The sequence below is a fragment of the Pseudophryne corroboree genome, chromosome 1, assembly GCF_028390025.1.
Source record: "Pseudophryne corroboree isolate aPseCor3 chromosome 1, aPseCor3.hap2, whole genome shotgun sequence".
NCBI lineage: Eukaryota > Metazoa > Chordata > Amphibia > Anura > Myobatrachidae > Pseudophryne > Pseudophryne corroboree.
In genome coordinates, this window is record NC_086444.1 from 718900101 (window position 1) to 718919891 (window position 19791).

At 47.1% G+C, this 19791-nt stretch overlaps 1 protein-coding gene across 3 annotated transcripts in view; it reads left to right on the plus strand.

Moving 5' to 3' along the window:
* The window catches only part of SMIM24 (small integral membrane protein 24), a 283770-nt gene extending 264738 nt beyond the window's left edge, over nt 1-19032 (plus strand). For all 3 annotated transcript variants that reach the window (XM_063915468.1, XM_063915459.1, XM_063915450.1), the window contains one exon: nt 17937-19032. In XM_063915468.1, coding sequence (XP_063771538.1) covers nt 17937-18078 — 142 coding nt within the window. In that variant the 3' untranslated portion in view covers nt 18079-19032. The remainder of the gene's footprint in view (nt 1-17936) is intronic.
* Nucleotides 19033-19791: the final 759 nt, after the last annotated feature.

A 19791-nucleotide genomic window follows, 5' to 3' on the forward strand; every position in this document is an offset into this window, starting at 1 on the left:
AGAATCAATAAATTAAAGCTGCTAGGACAATGGGGGTCATTTCGAGTTGATCGCTCGCTAGCAGTTTTTAGCAGCCGTGCAAACGCTATGCCGCCGCCCACGGGGGAGTGTATTTTTGCTTTGCAGGAGTGGGAACACCTGTGCAGCACAGCGCCTGCAAACACATTTTGTGCAAAACAAGACCAGCCCTGTGCGATGATTGCTGCGACGAGTGACATGGTAATGACGTCAGACACCCACCCAGCAAACGCCCGGCCACGCCTGCGTTTTTCCAAACACTCCCAGAAAACGGTCAGTTGCCACCCAGATACTCCCACTTCCTGTCAATCTCCTTGCGTTCGGCTGTGTGATTGGAATCGTCGATGGAAGCTGAGCAACCTACAGTAGCTCAGAGAAACACGTTAAGCTCCACTGCTAACAGGACCAGTACTTTACACCACCTTCAACGGATCCTGATAAGGACTCTCCATCTTTTAAAATCATTGGGACTACCCTCCTGCTTTAACCAACACTTTCAGCGATTTATGGGCACCCACTAAAGTCTACACAAACAAGTCAACAGCTTCAGTCTCGTGGAACTGCGTAGGCGCTTCGTTAATTGGGTAATACTAGCTGACTGTGTGTGCTTATTTGATATGCTCAATAGTGAAATAACCCATACTTACTCATGTTCAGGATCCTGTATGTGGATATTGGTGGTCATTCCAAGTCGTTCGCTCGTTGCCGATTTTCGCTATGCTGCGATTTGTTGCTAAATGCGCATGCGCATGGTACGCAGCGCACATGCGCTTAGTTATTTAACTAAAAACTTAGCAGTTTTGCTGTGGATTCTGCGGCGCTTTTCAGTCGCACTGCTGATCGGTGAGTGATTGACAAGAAAGGGGCGTTTCTGGGTGGTAACTGAGCGTTTTTCAGGAGTGTGCTAAAAAAACGCAGGCGTGTCAGGGAAAAACGCGGGAGTGTCTGGAGAAACGGGGGAGTGGCTGGCCGAACGCAGGGCGTGTTTGTGACGTCAAACAAGGAACTAAACGGACCGAGCTGATCGCAATCTAGGAGTAGGTCTGGAGCTACTCAAACTGCAAGAAAATATTTAGTAGCAATTCTGCTACTCTTTCGTTCGCTATTCTGCTAAGCTAAGATACACTCCCAGAGGGTGGCTGCCTAGCGTTTCCAATGCTGCTAAAAGCAGCTAGCGAGCGAACAACTCGGAATGACCACCATTGTCCTAAATAGCAGCTTTAATTTATTGACTCTCAGATATATTGTGCCATTTCTATTTATCGAAATGTGTTGTTTTTAATAAATAGATTTTTTATTTGATCCATCGTGTATATATTTAGACTAACAACTCATAGTGCTGGTACCACCCACACACAATAAGTTGTGCATTATTGACCCATGACATATTATGATATATTCACTGTAAAATCAGTTAGTCATGCTCTATGTGAAAATACAATTAATTTGCCATTAAAAATATTGACGGATAAATATATATCCTCTAGCAGACTCGGTCTAATACTGGAATTATTAGTATGGTTTTTTCCAGTTTAAAATGTTTTAGTTGTCTTTCAATATATACAGTATGTTATAAAAATTGCAAAGACCTTACTGATATTAGCAAGTATGATGGAGTCATTGGGATTACTAAATCCCTGTAAAAAGGAGATTTATGGTAAGATTTACCATGGTTATATCTCTTTCTGAGAGGTACACTGGATTCAACAGGGAATAACATCAGGGTGTAGAGTTGGATCTTGATCCGAGGCACCAACAGGCTAAAAGCTTTGACTGTTCCCAGGATGCACCGCACCGCATCCTCTATAACCCCGCCTCCGTGTACAGGAGCTCAGTTTTGTTAACCAGTCCAATGCAATAGCAGGTAAAGAGACGGTAGATGTTAGTCACATAGAACCACGTTCTCACGACAGGAGAAGGGACCAGCGGCTAATGCCATACAAACCCAAAGAAGCTAAGTGCGTCAGGGTGGGCGCCCTGTGGAATCCAGTGTATCTTTGCAGAAAGAGATTAAACCATGGTAAGTCTTACCATAAATCTCCTTTTCTGCAGCGGGTTACACTGGGATTCCACAGGGAATAACATCGGGGATGTCTTAAAGCAGTTCCTCATGGGAGGGGATGTACTGTTGCGGGCACTAGAACCCGGCATCCAAAGGAAGCATCCTGGGAGGCGGAAGTATCAAAGGCATAGAACCTGATGAACGTGTTCACAGAGGACCACGTAGTTGCCTTGCACAATTGTTCAGCGGGCGCGCAACGGTGGGCAGCCCAAGAGGTCCAACAGACCGAGTAGAATGGGCCTTGATAGCAGCAGGAGCTGGGAGACAAGCCTGCGCATAAGCTTGTGAAATCACCATTCTAATCCATCTGGCCAAGGTTTGCTTGTTTGCAGGCCAGCCACGTTTGTGAAAACCAAACAGTACGAAGATGGAATCTGACCTCCTGATAGAGGCAGTCCTCTCCACATATATACGGAGAGCCCATACCACATCCAAAGACCGCTCTTTGGAGAACAAACCAGAAGAGCAGTGGCATAACTACTGCCCCCGCAGTCCTCGCGGTGGCTTGGGGGCGAGGGGCTGCGGGGGCGCCACTGACTTGGCACAGATTGACATGCGGACGAGCGTCCGCATGTCAATCTGCGGTCTCCTTCCCTCCGCTGCTGTGTTGGAGGGACACGGAGGGCACATTACGCGCCTCTCCCGTGTCCCTCCTCCTGGCTCTCCGGCCGGTCTAATAAAGGAAGTGCCGTTCGTGAGCTCTGATTGGCTCACGAACCGAACTTCCTTTAACAGACCCGCCTGAGAGCCAGGAGGGACACAGGAGAGGCGCGCGCTATGCGCTCCGTGTCCCTCCAGCACAAAGAAGGGGGGAGGGGGAGCAGGCACTGAGGAAGGGCATATGTGGCACTGTGGGGGAATATCTGGCACTGGGGGCATATGCCTGGCACTGTGGGGGAATATCTGGCACTGGGGGGAGCAGGCACTGAGGGGGCATATGTGGCACTGTGGGGGAATATCTGGCACTGGGGGCATATACCTGGCACTGTGGGGGAATGTCTGGCACTGGGGGGGAGCAGGCACTGAGGGGGCATATGTGGCACTGTGGGGAATATCTGGCACTGGGGGCATATACCTGGCACTATGGGGGAATATCTGGCACTGAGGGGAGCAGGCACTGAGGGGGCATATGTGGCACTGTGGGGGAATATCTGGCACTGGGGGCATATGTGGCACTGGGGGGGTATATTTGGCACTGGGGGCATGTACCTGGCACTGTGGGTGAATATCTGGGACTGGGGGCATATACCTGGCACTGTGGGGGAATATCTGGCACTGGGGGGAGCAGGCACTGAGGGGGCATATGTGGCACTGTGGGGGAATATCTGGCACTGGGGGCATATGTGGCACTGGGGGGGAATATCTGGCACTGGGGGCATATGTGGCACTGGGGGGGGTATATTTGGCACTTGGGGCATGTACCTGGCACTGTGGGGGAATATCTGGGACTGGGGGCATATACCTGGCACTGTGGGGGAATATCTGGCACTGGGGGCATATGTGGCACTGGGGGCATGTACCTGGCACTGTGGGGGAATATCTGGCACTGGGGGCATATGTGGCACTGGGGGGGTATATTTGGCACTGGGGGCATATATCTGGCACTGGGGGCATATGTGGCACTGGGGGGGTATATTTGGCACTGGGGGCATATACCTGGCACTGTGGGGGAATATCTGGCACTGGGGGCATATGTGGCACTGGGAGCACGGCCCTAGCAACAAGCACTACCCCCTAGCAACGAGCATGACACCCAGTGCATGAAACCCCTGGCAACGAGCATGACACCCTGAGCATGAAAATCCCTGGCACCGTGCATGGAACCAAGAGCATGAAACCCCTGGCAACGAGCAGGTAATTTAAAAGTAATTAGACGCCTTACTGTAGAACTTAATGTGTAATGGGCATTACAGTGTGTGGCATAATGTATCACGGACATTGCGGTGTGTGTCATAATGTGCCAGGCATTACGGTGTGTTGTATACTATATCACGGGCATTGTGGTATGTGGTATAATGTCTCAGGGTCATTGCGGTGTGTGTCATTGTGTCACAGGCATTGTATGTGCTATAATGTATCAGGGGCATTGCAGTGTGTAGCATAATGTATAACGGGCATTGCGATTCCTGTCATAATGTGTCACAGGCATTACGGTGTGTGGCATAATGTGTCGGGGGCATTACAGTGTGTGCATATTGTGTCATGTGCATTATTGTGTGTGGCATAATATCTAAGGGCCTTTGCAGTATGTGGCATAATGTATACTGGGCATTACTATAAGGAGGAAAAATGACAAATAATGTAAGGGGCATGAATCGGGATTATTTTTCTTTCCTGTGGTGGCTAACGTCTGGGCGTGCAGGTTGCAAAACTGGGGTATAAGGTAGTCTTTTCCTGCAATGCCACGTCCCTTTATGCGAAGCCACGCCCATTTAAATGAAACCACGCCCCTTTTTGGCAACGCGCGCCTTTGGCGCGTGCATGTTTGTCCCTTTACTAGTGGCAATTATGGGGGGGGGGGGGGCCAAAGAATTTTTTGGCTTGGGGGAGAAAAATTTCTAGTTACGCCACTGCAGAAGAGATAAAGACCGGAACCACAATCTCTTGGTTAAGGTGGAAAGATGACACCACCTTAGGCAAATAACCAGGGCGAGTTCGATGAACTGCCCAATCACGGTGAAATATCATAAAGGGTGGACGACAGGGCAAGGAGCCTAGATCCGACCAGCGGTGCAAGTGGGAGGGTACGGGTGGGTACGGCGTACCCTTAAGAATTTAGCCTTGGGTACACTGTACCCACCGCCGACGGGCCGACGCTCCCTCTGCTGCTCACCGCCGCTGCTGCCAGGGGAGGAGAGCGCAGTGTTCGCCTCTCCTGCCTCTCAGTGTCTTCCTTCAATTCAGCGCCACCCATGAGCCAATCAGAGCTTGCGGACCGGCAGCCAAGGCTCATGGATCGGCGCTGAATTGAAGGAATACACCCGCACCGCCGCCAGAGACTGAGGGGCAGGAGAGGTGCACGCTGCGCTCTCCTCCCCTCACACACACACAGGACAGCAGCAGCGGTGAGCAATAGGGGAAGGGGGGGCATGTATACCTGGCACTGGGGGCATATCTGGCACTGGGGGAACATGTGTATCTGGCACTGGGGGCTTATCTGGCACTTGGGGGGACATGTGTATCTGGAACTGTGGGCATATCTGGCACTGCGGAGGACATGTGTATCTGGCACTGGGGGCTTATCTGGCACTGGGGGGATGTGTATCTGGCACTGGGGGCATATCTGGCACTGGGGGACAAGTGTATCTGGCACTGGGGGCATATCTGGCACTGGGGGGGACAAGTGTATCTGGCACTGGGGGCTTATCTGGCACGACATGTGTATCTGGCACTGTCGGCATATCTGGCACTGCGGAGGACATGTGTAGCTGGCACGGGGGGCATATCTGGCACTGCGGGGACATGTGTATCTGGCACTGGGAGTATATCTAGCACTGGGGGGACATGTGTATCTGGCACTGTGGCCATATCTGGCACTGCGGGGACATGTGTATCTGGCACTGGGGGCATATCTGACACTGAGGGCATATCTGGCACTGGGGGGACATGTGTATCTGGCACTGGGGGCATTTCTGAATCTGGCACTGGGGGCATATCTGTCACTGTGGGGGCATTTCTGTATCTGGCACTGGGGGCAATGTATATCTAACACAGTGGGGGCATTTGTGTATCTGGTACTGTGAGGCAATATATATCTGGCAGTCTGGGGGCATTTGTGTATCTGGCACTGTGGGGCAATGTGTATCTGCCACTGAGAGGAAATGTATATCTGGCACTCTGGGGGCATTTGTGTATCTGGCACTGTGGGGCAATGTGTATCTAGCATTGTGAGGCAATGTATATCTGGCACTTTTGGGGCATTTGTGTATCTGGCACTGTGGGGCAATGTATATCTGGCACTGTGGGGCAACATGTATCTGGCACTACTGGGGTCATATGTGTATCTGCCCCTCCCCCATATGTGTATCACGCACCCATTTTCATTGTCCACACCCCATGTGGCATTTGGCTACACACATTTTTTGGCGCGCACACAGCATCTATATAGAAATTTTTTCTACTTGCACCACTGGATCCGACATCCTCCTAGCAGAGGCAATAGCCATTTCAGGTCCACAGACACAAGAGGTTCAAATGGAGACTCTTGCAGGGCGTTAAGAACAACAGACAGATCCCATGGAGCCACAGGAGGGACATAGGGAGGTTGTATCCGCAAAACACCCTGAGTAAAGGTATGAGCGTCAGGAATAGAAGCAATCTTCCTCTGAAACCACACCGACAAGGCAGAAATCTGAACCTTGAGGGAGGCCAGACGAAGGTCTAAGTCCAGGCCTTGTTGCAGAAAAGCCAGAAGCCATAAAGTTCTGAACTTATAGACATTGTAGTTCTTAGCAGCACCAGGTGAAGTAAGAGTTCCAGACCGTGTAGTAAAACCGAGCCGAAGCTGGTTTACAGGCATTCAGCATAGTTTGGAAGACCGCCTCAGAGAATCCTTTGGCCCTCAGGACTGACGCTTCAAGAGCCATGCCGTCAAAGTCAGTCTGGCCAGGTCTGGGTAGACACAGGGGCCCTGAACAAGGAGGGCTGGACATTGAGGAAGAAGTAGAGGACATTTCATCAATAGATCCTGCAGATCTGAGAACCAATGCCGTCTGGGCCACGCCGGAGCGACCAGAAACAGGACTCCTCCTTCTTGCTTGAACTTCCGCAGTACCCTGGGCAGGAGAGACACCAGAGGGAACATGTACGGCAGCTGAAATTCCCATGGAATTGCTAGTGCGTCCACGAACGCTGCTTGTGGATCCCTTGTCCTTGATCCGAAGACCGGAACTTTGTCATTGTGTCGAGACGCCATCAGGTCTACATCTGGTAGGCCCCACTTGTCTAATAGGAGTTGAAAGACCTCCGGATGAAGGCTCCATTCTCCAGCGTGTACGTCCTGATGACTGAGAAAATCCGCTTCCCAGTTGAGGACACCTGGAATGAACACTGCCGATATTGCTGGCAGATGGCGTTCCGCCCAATGAAGAATTCTTGACACTTCCGTTATTGCAGTGCGGCTTTGAGTGCCACCTTGATGATTTATGTATGTCACCATGGTTGCATTGTCTGATTGTACTTGAACAGGCCTGTTCCTTATCAGAGGCAGGGCCAGCGTCAATGCATTGAACACTGCCCGCAGTTCCATAATGTTGATGCGGAGGAGAAACTCCTCCTTGGTCCAGCAACCCTAAAGAGAATGTTGCTCGAACACCAAGCCCCAGCCCCTCAGACTGGCATCCGCAGTCAAGAGGACCCAGTGAGGAATCCAGAAGGGACGGCCCCTGCTCAACTTTTGATCCTGGAGCCACCAGGCTAAAGACAAGTGGACCTCTGGAGTCAGGAATATAATTTGAGACCTGGTCCGCTGAGGTAGACCGTCCCACTTGGAGGGGATTAAATGAAGGAGAGGATGAGAATGGAAATGAGAATACTCCACCTTGTCGAAAGAAGACACCATCAGGCCTAGTACTTGCATCGCCGAGTGAAGGGACACTCTTGGGCGAGAGAGGAAGTATCTGATCCTGTCCTGAAGCCTCAGGACCTTCTCCGGAGACAGAAATAGCCTCTGGCTGTGTGTATCCAATAAAGCCCCCAGGTGCACCATGCACCTCTCAGGGACCAGGGAGGACTTCCAATTGATCAGCCACCCGAAGGCTGTGAGGAATTGCACCGTCAGCTGGAGATGACTCAGGAGGACATCTTGGGAACTTGCCAGGATCAGTAGGTCATCCAGATATGGCAGGCTCCTGATTCCCTGTTGACGGAGATGAGCTGTCATCATGGCCATGACCTTGGTGAAAATCCAAGTGGCCATGGTTTGTCCAAATGGCAGAGCCCTAAATTGACAATGGAGGTTGCCATGAGCAAACCGCAGATATTGCTGATGTGAAATGTCAATAGTTATATGCAGGTAAGCATCCTGTATATCCAGGGATTCCATGTAGTCCCCAGGTTCCATGGCCAGTACAATGAAGTGCAGTGTTTCTATACGAAACTTGGAAACTCTCACAAATTTGTTCAGTGACTTGAGGTTGAGAATAGGCCAGAAAGACCCATTGGGTTTTGGAACTAGAAACAGGGTCGAGTTGTAGCCCATTCCTTTTTGAGAGATAGGCACCGGCACCTCCACTCCTGTCTCCAGGAGGGATTGTACAACCAAGTGTAGAACTTGTGCCTTCAATGGGTCCGATGGGATGACCGTGCAGATTGTGCAGAACTGGCGAGGGGGATGTCTCTTGAAAGAGACCGCGTACCCGTGAGAGACAACTTCCTGCACCCACGCATCTGAAGTGGTCCTTATCCAGACCTGGGTGAACTGCAGAAGTCCGCCTCCCATCCAGGGGTCCCCCAGGGGGAGGCTCGTCCCGTCATGCTGCAGGCTTGTCCTGTTTGGAAGCAGGCTGACGGGCAGCCCGAGATTGTTTAGATTTGGGCTTACTGGTCTTGGAAGCATGAGGTTGTCTCGAGTATACCTGACCCTTCGATTTACCTGAAGTCGGAAATGAATGAAAAGTAGTACTTTTGGCTTTCGGAGCAGAAAGTGTAGTATTAGGAAGGTACGCAGTCTTCGCAGAGGCTAATCAGTCACAATCTTGTTTAGATCTTCTTCAAAAAGGATGTCTCCCTTAAAGAGAGCACCTCCAGTGTCTTCTTGGAATCCAGGTCCACCTTCCAGGACCACAACCAGAGAATACGGTGAGCCAAAATAGACATAGTGGCCGCTTTGGATGTCATGATGCCCGCCTCAGTGGATGCCTCCTGAATATAGTGGGAGGTGGTGGTAATGTGAGACAGACACTGTCTGGTAATGTCAGAAATATCCGACGGTAGCTCATCCTCCAATACCTGGACACATGCTTCGATACCTTTTGCAGTCCAGGAGGCCGCAATAGTCAGTCTATGTATCGCCCCATTTAAGGAAAAATTACAATTCAGGCATCCCTTCACACGCTTATCTGTCGGTTCCTTCAAGGAGGTGACAGTGGTGACAGGCAGAGAAGAGGACACCACAATCCGTGGTGTCAGGTTCCATGGTGCGACATGAGAATCTACCAGAGGTGGAGTTTCTCACTTGGTACTCAACTCAGTAGGGATAGGATAGCGAGCTAGCATCTTCTTAGACGGGGAGAATTTCTTCCCTTGTGAAGCCCATGCCTCCTGACATATGTCAATTAAACTGTCAGAGTGAGGGAAAAAAACTTTAACCACCTTCTGACGCTTGAATTTATCAGGCTTCTTTGACACAGTAGAGGGATCTGCTTCATCACCAATCTGGAGAACCATTTTGATAGCTTCCACTAAGTCAGGGGCATCAACCTGAGTTACAGGCTCCCCGTCAGAGGCCGCTGAGTCAGAGTCAGTTTGATCATAATAAGCCCCATCCTCATCAGAAGTATCCGAAACAGGAGTGGATTGGGAGGAGGAAACCTCACGCTTGCAGTGCACCTTGGCCCCAGAGGGCTGAGGTGTAGGCTTCTGTTTAGCCAAAGATTTATTAAAAATCTGTATCTGATCATACAGAGTGTCCGCCCAAGGCGGATTTGCTACAGGGACAATTTGTGGCTTTAATGGCACAGGTAGTCCCACAGGAGGCGTAAGACGTGTTACCAATGTATTTAACATACAGGAGAAGGCAGCCCAGGGTGGCTCTTGATTGGCCACAGGAGCTACAGGTGGAGTGGGAGAGGTATGGAACACAGCACCCACGTCCCCAGCAGCAGTTTCTCCCCCATGTAAATCCGTGGGATCAGCACTGCCTGAGGCAGGAGCGTCCCCAGAATTCCCGCACTGTGTGGCAGAGATTATGAGGAATGTAGCGTGGGGCACATAGTACAATATAGCCAGACAATAGGAATACCGTACACCAATCCCCTGATTTATGTTATAATAAGAGCAGGACCCATACAGAGAATTAAGTTGGCATGGGGTGACTGAAATACACAAAAGAAATACACCCAGCACTATATATATATATATATATATATATATATATATATATATATAATGTGGACCCTGACGCACTTATCCACTCAGGGCACACAATATAGTGATAGCAAGGGTGTGATACACTAAATGAAAACACACAGCAGCTATAGGCGCGCTGAGTCACAAACACAATGCAGATATAAAGTGCACAACGATAATACTGCACTGAACAGGCAAATTACATATGACAATAGATATGTATATGCAGAGAGATATAACAATGTACAGTAATACTGGATTTATATATAACTGTACCACCTATTCTGTTATAATTACACTTGTTCTTAACTAACGCTGTCTAAATGACATGTAGAATACTCAAGTGACTGTAAAAGTATGGTGCTGTGATAGGCGGATTTACAGAGTAGACATCAGCCCAGTAATCCCGTTGAGAGCAGCCCTTGCTATAAAAATGGCGCCAGATCTCTGCAGGGAGTGAGGGAGAAAGTGAAATCAGCTCCAGGGTGGGAGCACCTGCGGAAGATGGTGCTCGGAGCTGGGGGGAGGGGCTTCAGGTCAGCGCCTTATCCCCTCACACTGGACTTCACCACCGGTACTTATGGAGCCTTTATCAAACGTTTTTTCAAGAAAACCGACCTGCGCTACAGCTGCCCTGGTGGATATAGTGGGGTCCCTGAGCCGTACAGTGTCCACACAAGCCGCGTGGCCCGTCTCCTGGAGACCACGCGGGATTGCGATATAGCCTGGTGGGTCCTACCTGGGGGACCCTCTTACTTCCTTCCCGTGTCCTGCAGCCACGTGATCCTGGAGATGTGCAGCGGCGGTGTGTCAGAATACAGATGCGTCTCCGCTGTAAGTACCCGGGAACCAGGGGAGGTGATGGAGCCGCAGCACCGTATGTCCCCTGGACATAAAAGTGCTGCAGCCCATGAAGTATCTTCAATAAAGCTTTATTCCTCTTTTCTGCTATGCAGGCACCAACTTTAAAACTGAGCTCCTGTGCACGTTGGCGGGGTTATAGAGGAGGCGGTGCGGTGCATCCTGGCAGGGGCAAATGCAGGATTCTTAGAGAGGGGTTTACGTATATGTTTTAGATCTATCTATCTACACGTCACGCTGTGCGATGCTTTTGCACTTCTGCGGGGGGAAACCGGCACTGACATGCGGGGCGGGATAGCCCTGTGCTGGGCGTCCTCCCGCATGTCTATGGACATGATTGTAGCCCTGCAAAATTTTGCATGGCTACGATCAACTCGGAATGACCCCCAATGTGTAGATGCAAATAAATATTTTGGTATATCATATTTTTCCAGTGGTGATTAATTTATATTTAATCATTAAAATTTATAGATTTGTTTTTATATTTTATAGCTTTTCTTTATTTGAGAACTGTGGAAATAAATAATGATCTGATTTACTATACACCTCATTATATACAATTATGAATGTTGCTTTTTTATTTAAAAAAGATCATTCAGATGATGTTTTGTTATATTTGGCTTTTTTCCCCTTTTAACCTAGCTTCTGGATATTACAGCATGCCTCCCAACTGTCCCGTTTTTCGCGGGAGAGTCCCATTTTTTGGGGTCTGTTCCGCTGTCCCTCCCGCGGGCCGCAGTGTCCCGCGGTGGGGGGCTTGGGCAGTTGGGATGCTCCTGATCACTTGCTGCTCTGCTCAGTTCAGAGCAGAGCAGCGGAGAAAAGACATGCGCATGCTCACAGCATCTATTCCAGTGAGGGAGAGGGACTGGGGGCATGGCCAGCAGCTCACAGAGTGCTGGCCGTGCCCCCACTGTGACGAAATTTGAAGCCGTGGCTCGCGATCGCATCACCCACACAAAGCCATGTCCCCTTTCCATTAGATCACGCCCCCTTTTCGGCGTCGCACGGCTACGCTGCGCGAAGAGTCCCTCCTTGCAACACCAGAATGTTGAGAGGTATGATTACAGCACTTTCAGGAGGTGCCAGGGTTCTCAGTAAATATTGAATAACCGATAGCACTCTGCCTGGGTGCACGTCCTGCACAGTCCTTAGTGGTGGGACTAGGAGATACCCCAATCAAGTGGATCAAAGACTATTTTACCTATCTCAGGGTTTGCATACTTCCTTGTCTGGGTAGTTTTTATTTTTTAAATTACTCTGATATTATAATGGTGATCTCAGATGAGCTGGAGTGTTAGAGGGATCTTCCCATATTCTATTTGGGATGGTCAAACTTAATTAAAATATTATCTGTATTTTCTCCAAGCTCTTCCCTTATTTCTCACAATTAAAGACTGGCAAAGTCGCAATACATTTTTTATTGTTGTTGGTGCAGGAAGAGACCAAAACCAGACTCCTGAGACTGCAACAGACTATGTTGAATGGTGGGATAGGTTCCATAGACATAAAAATGTGCAATTTAGCAGCCATGTTTAGGTACCTATCTGTCTGGATTTATGACTGTGATACTTATGCAAATACCTCTATTGAGAGAGGCTTTTTGGACAGTGGTAGGTTACTCACTTTCCTACATCTCCATGAACAAGAGTTACCTCATCATCTAAAAGATAATCCCCTAATGCGTAATACCAAGAAATCCAAATTGGTCAGGCCACACACCCATTCAAAGGAGGAGTGAGATTGTTCAATATTTAGAGACAGTGGGGTATATTTACTACGATTTGTGTTTCTGCCGAATTGGTGGGAGTTTGAACTCGAATTTTATCGGACTTATTTTTCTGCAACTTTTTGTAATCATTAACTGGAATTTACTAAGCTGCCAAGTTTTAGATTTTCGGATTTTCCGATGCTATTCGTATTGTCGGGCAGTGTTTTACGGGAGTGATGAGTAAAACACTGCCGGACATAACATAATGAAGCCCGGCCCGATCAGTGAGATCTGTGCAGGGCTACATTCTATTCTATACAGTATGAATAGAGTTAAAACAGTTAAAAGTGTGAAAAAAAAATGCGTGGGGTCCCCCCTCCTAAGCATAACTAGCCTCGGGCTTTTTGAGCCGGCCCTGGTTGTTGAAATACCAGGGGGAAATTGCCTGGGGTCCCCCGTATTTAGTTAACAAGCACCGGGCTCTTGGGCCGGTCCTGGTTCCAAAAATATGGAGGACAAAAGACGTAGGGGTCCCCTGTATTTTTAAAACCAGAACCTGGCTCCACTAGCTGAGAAGATAATGCCACAGCCGGGGGACACTTTTATATAGGTCCCTGCGGCCATGGCATTACCCCCCCCCTAGCTAGTCACCCCTGGCCGGGGTTCCCTGGAGTGGGGCCCCTTAAATCAAGGGGTCCCCCTCCAGGCACCCAAGGACCAGGGGTGAAGCCCGTGGCTGCCCCCCCCCCCCCATCCCTGGGTGGTGGATGGAGGACTGATAGCCTTTGTTTGTGTAAAATAAAGAATATTGTTTTTTGTCATAGAACTACAAGTTCCAGCAAGCCTCCCCCGCTTGCTAGTACTTGGAGAACCACAAGTACCAGCATGCAGGGAAATAACGGGCCCTCTGGTACCTGTAGTTCTACAACAAAAAAATACCCAAATATAAACAATACACACACACACACACACACACACACACACACCTTGAAAGTATAACTTTTATTCAAACATACTTACACACTCATACATACTTACCTACATCCCACGCCAGGCAATCACGTCCCCTTGTCCAGTAGTATCAAATAAGGATACCTGTGGAAAAAAGACCCAAATACTTACCTATTCTCCAGTGATGATCTGTCCTCTTCATTCCAGTAGTAATCCAGGGGTTAAAAAAAAAAACCGCAAAAAAATGAACCATGCCACTAAAGTGGATCCATGTTTACACATGGATCCCCTTTCCTCGAATGCTGGGACCCCCCGTGACTGCTGTCACTGGAGATCCCGCCAGCCAATCAGGGAGAGCCACGTCATGGCGCTCTCCTGATTGGCTGTGTGCTCCTGGTCTGTCAATCAGGTGGAGCGCAGCGGCTAGAATGGAGGATCGCGGTCCTCCATTCTAGCCTATGATGAGAACTTTGCGGTCTGCGGTTAGCTGCAAAGTTAATTGGGGTCACTCTTGTGGGTGACCCCAATTAACTTTGTGGTTAGCCGCAGACCGCAAAGTTCCCATCATAGGCCAGAATGGAGCTGCACTAAGCCCCATTCTAGCCGCTGCGATCTGCCTGATTGACAGACCAGGAGCGGACAGCCAATCATTGTGGTTCCATGTGGATTGTGACTAGGCTCTCTCCAGTAATCCTGTCCTGCTTCAGCTATACCTGTAGTCTGGTGTTACCTATGCCTTGTTTCAAGACTTCTTGCCCTGCTGGATCAATATCTGCATTCCTGAGTTATTATCTGCAGTCTGTTACCGCCCCTGCCTGGTTACCTGATTTTGTATCCTATTGAAGTATTTCTCTGCCATCATCGAGAAACTCATTGGATCAGATGTTGTGCATCTACGCAGATCTGGATCATACACGCTTGACAAATCTGAGATGTTTGTGAGTGCAAAACCTAACTGCGAATAAAAATATCTTCCTTTTATCTTGGTTGTATGCACTATTGTGCTCCCTTCTGTCATTTTAGTTCGATATGTGAATGATGCATAAGGGTTTCCCTTCCATTTACTTTCTTAAAGTTGAATGAAAGCTGCTGCATTTCCTTGTCCTTTGTGATGCTCGCGAAAAAGAACAAGGAGAGCAGTTACAATTTTTGGGAGGAATTGGTTAAAAGTGAATTCAGCCTGTGTATTCATGTTTCCAGTGTAAGCACAATTATAAATTTTTACTATTTCTGTGCAGACTTATCAGTGCGTCCCCGCCCCTTCATAGACACTGCCAGTTCTGCCTGAACTGAGTTCTGTCAAGGGGAGAGGGACTGTGATGATAGAGGGGGGATTAGGGGACAGAGATAAAAGAGAGAGACAGAAATGGGGAAAGAAGAGACAGAGATTACAGAGACAGAAAGGTGGGTGTGAGGGATTCGTGGCCTCAGAAACCGTTCCTTATAGAGATCAGAGAGAGAGGGAAAAAGGGGTTGAAGCAGATATGAGAAAGGCCTAACAGAGAGATAGTGGAGAAAAGACTGAGATGAAATAGACACAGGGAGCTCAACACTGGAGGGACATGAGGCTCAGTGACGTGTGGTGAGGTGAGGCAGGTGAGGCAGAGCCTTTCCTGCCATACTTATGCATACGAGTTTTTACTACATAAAGTATATGAAATATACAAAGAATATATTAGAAATATCTTCTTTGTATTACTCTAATCATTTTTATTGTCAAAACTAAAAAGTCTATGGCAGGTGAAGCACTGTCTCCTCCGCCTGCCTTTTCCACACATCTAAGATCAAAACTCACCAAAGTTCCAGCAGTTTATACTGCTGCACCTTTGTATAATGCTCACTCTTTGGCTCATATATTGTGTTTAAATCTGGGAATGGTACTAGTCAGTGCCTCCTGAGCCATTTACCTCACTGCACGTCACTGAGGCTGGAGAGACACTGTGGTGGTATGAAGTTGGGGAGACAGAGGGGAAGGCATGAAGCTTGAGAGACACAGGGGGAGACATAAGGCTGGAGAGACACAGCTGAGCATGAGCTTGAGAGACCCTGTGGGAGGAATAGGGCTGGAGAGTCTGGAGAGACACAGAAGGGGCATGAGGTTGGAGAGACATGGGGGCAAAGGGGGGCTTGAGGTTGTAGAGAAAACTGATGGATGGGCTAGCCAGAATAGACAGTGCCCTGACAAATAATGAGTCAAATGTACTAGTACTGCCCATATTTAGATGTGAATTTTTTTATGTTATTTGAGTTGGTTGTGGCACATATTAACAAGTGGTTATTATGGATAACACCTCCCCAGGAAAACACCAGCATAATTGAGGTAATATATGTACTTGGTGGTTTTGTTGATGGCTCTATCTATCTCTTACAAGCAAGTCAGATCTGGAAACAAATGTGTAAATATGGACAGTATAGCTGGACCCATGATGGTTCTTTATCACTTTTAATATTCATATTTGGCGCACCTGAAACCTTCATTCACAAACAGTATCACATTAAAAGTGTATCCCCATAAACCCAGTCACCAACAGCTATACTGAAATTTACATTTAAAAATATTCCAGTCAAATTGGTAAATAAACACATAAGTATGTTTACAAAGCATTGGGTCGTAAAACCCATTGGTTCTGATCATGTTTATATCAGATATTTAAAAGGGCAATGTTTCTACTAGCTGTGTCTTACTAGTAAAACGATTGCCCTTCTAAATATTGGGTATAAAGAGGTTTTACAGCACCGGGTTTGACAACCTGCTTTGTAAATAAACCCTTTGGAACTGATCATAATTTTAACAACATTAGGATATCAGCTATGTATCATGACATTTGCAGAACAGTCCTTTTCAGTAACTATCTCCTGACACTAAAAAAAAAAAAATGGAGACAATTTTCAGATATAGATGCAATGTGCAATGGATGTAAAATTGGTTTAAGACCTAAAAAGAACTTCACTGCCAGTGCCAGTTCAAAGCCAGATCCAAAGTAAATCTTGGATAAAACTATTATTATTCCTAGAGGGCTTTCAGAGGCTTTGCTTTTACCACTAGTGTTGTGGTAGGCCCTTTTGACTTCTATTCTGTGTTTGTGCTTTTTATCTTAAAGGCCTCACATATCTACAATGGATTTGGGCTTTTCCCTGTTCCCTTGCTGTGTTGGACTGCCCTGATTTGCTGATCAAAAAATTATTGGGATCCGCAAATCACAGATTTTTTAACATTCAGAATTTTCTGCATTCTCAGACAGATTGCTGCATGTTTGATCTGCAGATCAGGGAAAGGCGGAAATACGGTGCAGATGTGTTGCCTGCAGTACTTTATGTTACATTGTTATAAAAAAAAATATTTTTTGTAGAAGATACATTTTGTCATTGCTAAGCTGATTAATTTTCAGCAGCTTATTTGAGCATTGAATAATAGTTCTCTCTCTCTCTCTCTCTCTCTCTCTCTCTCCATATATATATATATATATAGAGAGAGAGAGAGAGAGAGAGAGAGATGACATCAGAAATTGTGGGGCTCAGGACCAACAAAATAGGCAGGCTGCCCCACTGCAGAAAGGCTGCAAACAGTCCTAATACCCTGCAAATATAAGACACGTTGCACACACAGGCACGCACAGTGTAACATGTAGATATAGGCAGTTGCACACAGGCACTTTAAAGTTGGGGTCATGGCTTCAGGCAAGGTGAATAGGCGGCGTTTCAGGTAGATAGGGCAGGGTTTAAATCAGTCGGTGGGATTGGCAGAGATTCGGGTAAGGGGAGTAAACAGGCAGAGCTTCGGGAGGCCAGGAGTAATGACAGGCCGGAGGTGGGGCTTTGAACAGCTGTGGGATAGTGGTTGTGTCTATGGCTGACTAGGGATTGGGACGTAAGACTGCCACTAGTGAGTGGGCAGGGCTTCCGGTACCCAAGGGGTGAAGCTTTGATTTGTCAAGAGTAAATATTCTGGGTTCCTCCTTCACCTCTCTTCTCACCTGCCCCACACTCAGTGATCCAGGCCAGTGCCCACAGAGAGGAGGATTAGATCAATAGAAGCACCATTACGGGAGGTGACAGTAGCCCAGTACTAGCGCCAGTACTAGCCGGTGGTAAGGGGGAGTGCCCCCCTCTCTCTCGGGGCCCCAGGATTTTATTCACAGCAGTCCCCCTCTGATGGCAGCCCTGTATGTATGTATCTGATACACAGTCAGTCTTATCTGTGAATGTATTAAGGTATTTTTTGTGCTTTCTTTATAATTAATCTCTCTTGTTATATACCACCTGTAGAGTTAACATGAACATCTATGATAATGAAGCACTTGATGAAGAAGAAGTGGATTATAACAAAGAAGAAAAGAAGGAGAACAAGAAGGCTACGGGGCAGTGGGAAGAAAAAGAAAATGAGGAGCAGAAAGTCACTGCCATGTGATAACATTTATAGCTCTAGTACTGTTTCTGCACTAGGCCGCCTATATAGGCCTAGTAGAGATATACAGAGATACAAGACATCATCATGCATCAAGTATTCGTACAGCTTTTTCTTATATTTTTAACAATCTTTATGCTAAAAGTGATCAAAGATTTGTATGCTAAATAATAAATCATACACAGTTGATTTACATTGTATGCGAGTTTTAAAAAAAATATTTGTTACATAATGAAACAGAGAAGCAGCATTTATGATCCTGTGTAAGAAAGTCCTCCCGCTATCATAAGCAGATGGTAATGGCATGATAGAAAGACACATTCCTTTGATCAGTATTATTTTTACTTGGCCAGGATCTCTAATAAACCAATGTGATAAAATGTAGAACTACACTGCAATTGACAGGAATGCCAGTCTGTAATGTAGTAAGGACTGTAAATAAAATGAAAAAGAGTTACCAGAAATATTTGCCTGGGAACAGAAAAAACGCATAGACACAAAATAGCACAGCTGACACCCAGGCAGGCTTCTTTAGCAGACAGTTCCACTCAAACCTGACTTTACTGGAATAACTGCACCTTTTTTTAGTATGCGCATGAAATCTATCGTACACTGAAAACTGCTGCCTTTTCACAGGCAGGCTGGCAACATCTGTAACCTTCCATCCGCTTGAAAATGGTGGAAACAGTAAAAAAAAACAGTAAAGTAACTTTAAAAAAAGTCCTGCTACTATCACTTTATATCTACCCCCTTTGTATAATACATTTTTACAGTATTTTTCTTCTAAAGTACAGCATGTTTCAGGCTTATTTATGTCTTACATGAGAATGACAGTATATCAGATCTACTGTATCTTATTTTCCTGGATCCCTTTTGTGTGTTGAATATTTTATTGCATTGGTATTCGGGTGTATATAACTGCGACTACCCACATCAAATGTGAATAATTAGTACAAAGTAATACACATTAATAAATATTTTAAAACTATTTTTATCATCTCAATGTAGCTTTACCATAGTGCTGCCTACAAATATACAGTAGGTATTATCTGCATCTTTCTGTAAATTGTACAAATAAATGAAAAATCCAGGCACAACTCGGGAAGTTCTACACTTATAACTGGAATATCAGTGTGTTTCTGGTAAGAATAATATGGAAATACATGGTTGAGTCAGATTATTATGACCACCAGCTAATAGCCAGAATAACCGCCATGTGCAGCACGGACAGCAGCTAGACCTGCTGAACTGTCATTTTAGACACCCGTCTGGTAAACCCAAGGTACATTTTACAGTGAGCTGCTCCACTGTAGTGCGTCGGTTGGCCCTCACGCACCTTCGTAGCTGTTGTTTACCTCTCCCATCAATGGCACGGTGTGCGCCGCAGGTTCCACGTTGGTTATTTGCAATAGTGCCATTTGTCCAGTCACAATACACCTTCACTACAGCAGCACACGAACATGCTGTTTCAGAAATACTGCCACCTATAGCCCTAAAGCCAAAAATCATCCCTTTTTGCAACTCAGATAAATTGCACCTTTTACCCATGACAGCAATAAGTGATGTGTGCAGATGGCCTATCATACACTTTATATACCCACCAAGCCAGCGCATGACACGTGACGTACTTCATGGACTATGCACTGCCGACGTCAAATGTAGGAGGTGGTCATATTAATGAGCCTCGACCATGTAGAATACATAGGAATGTATGGG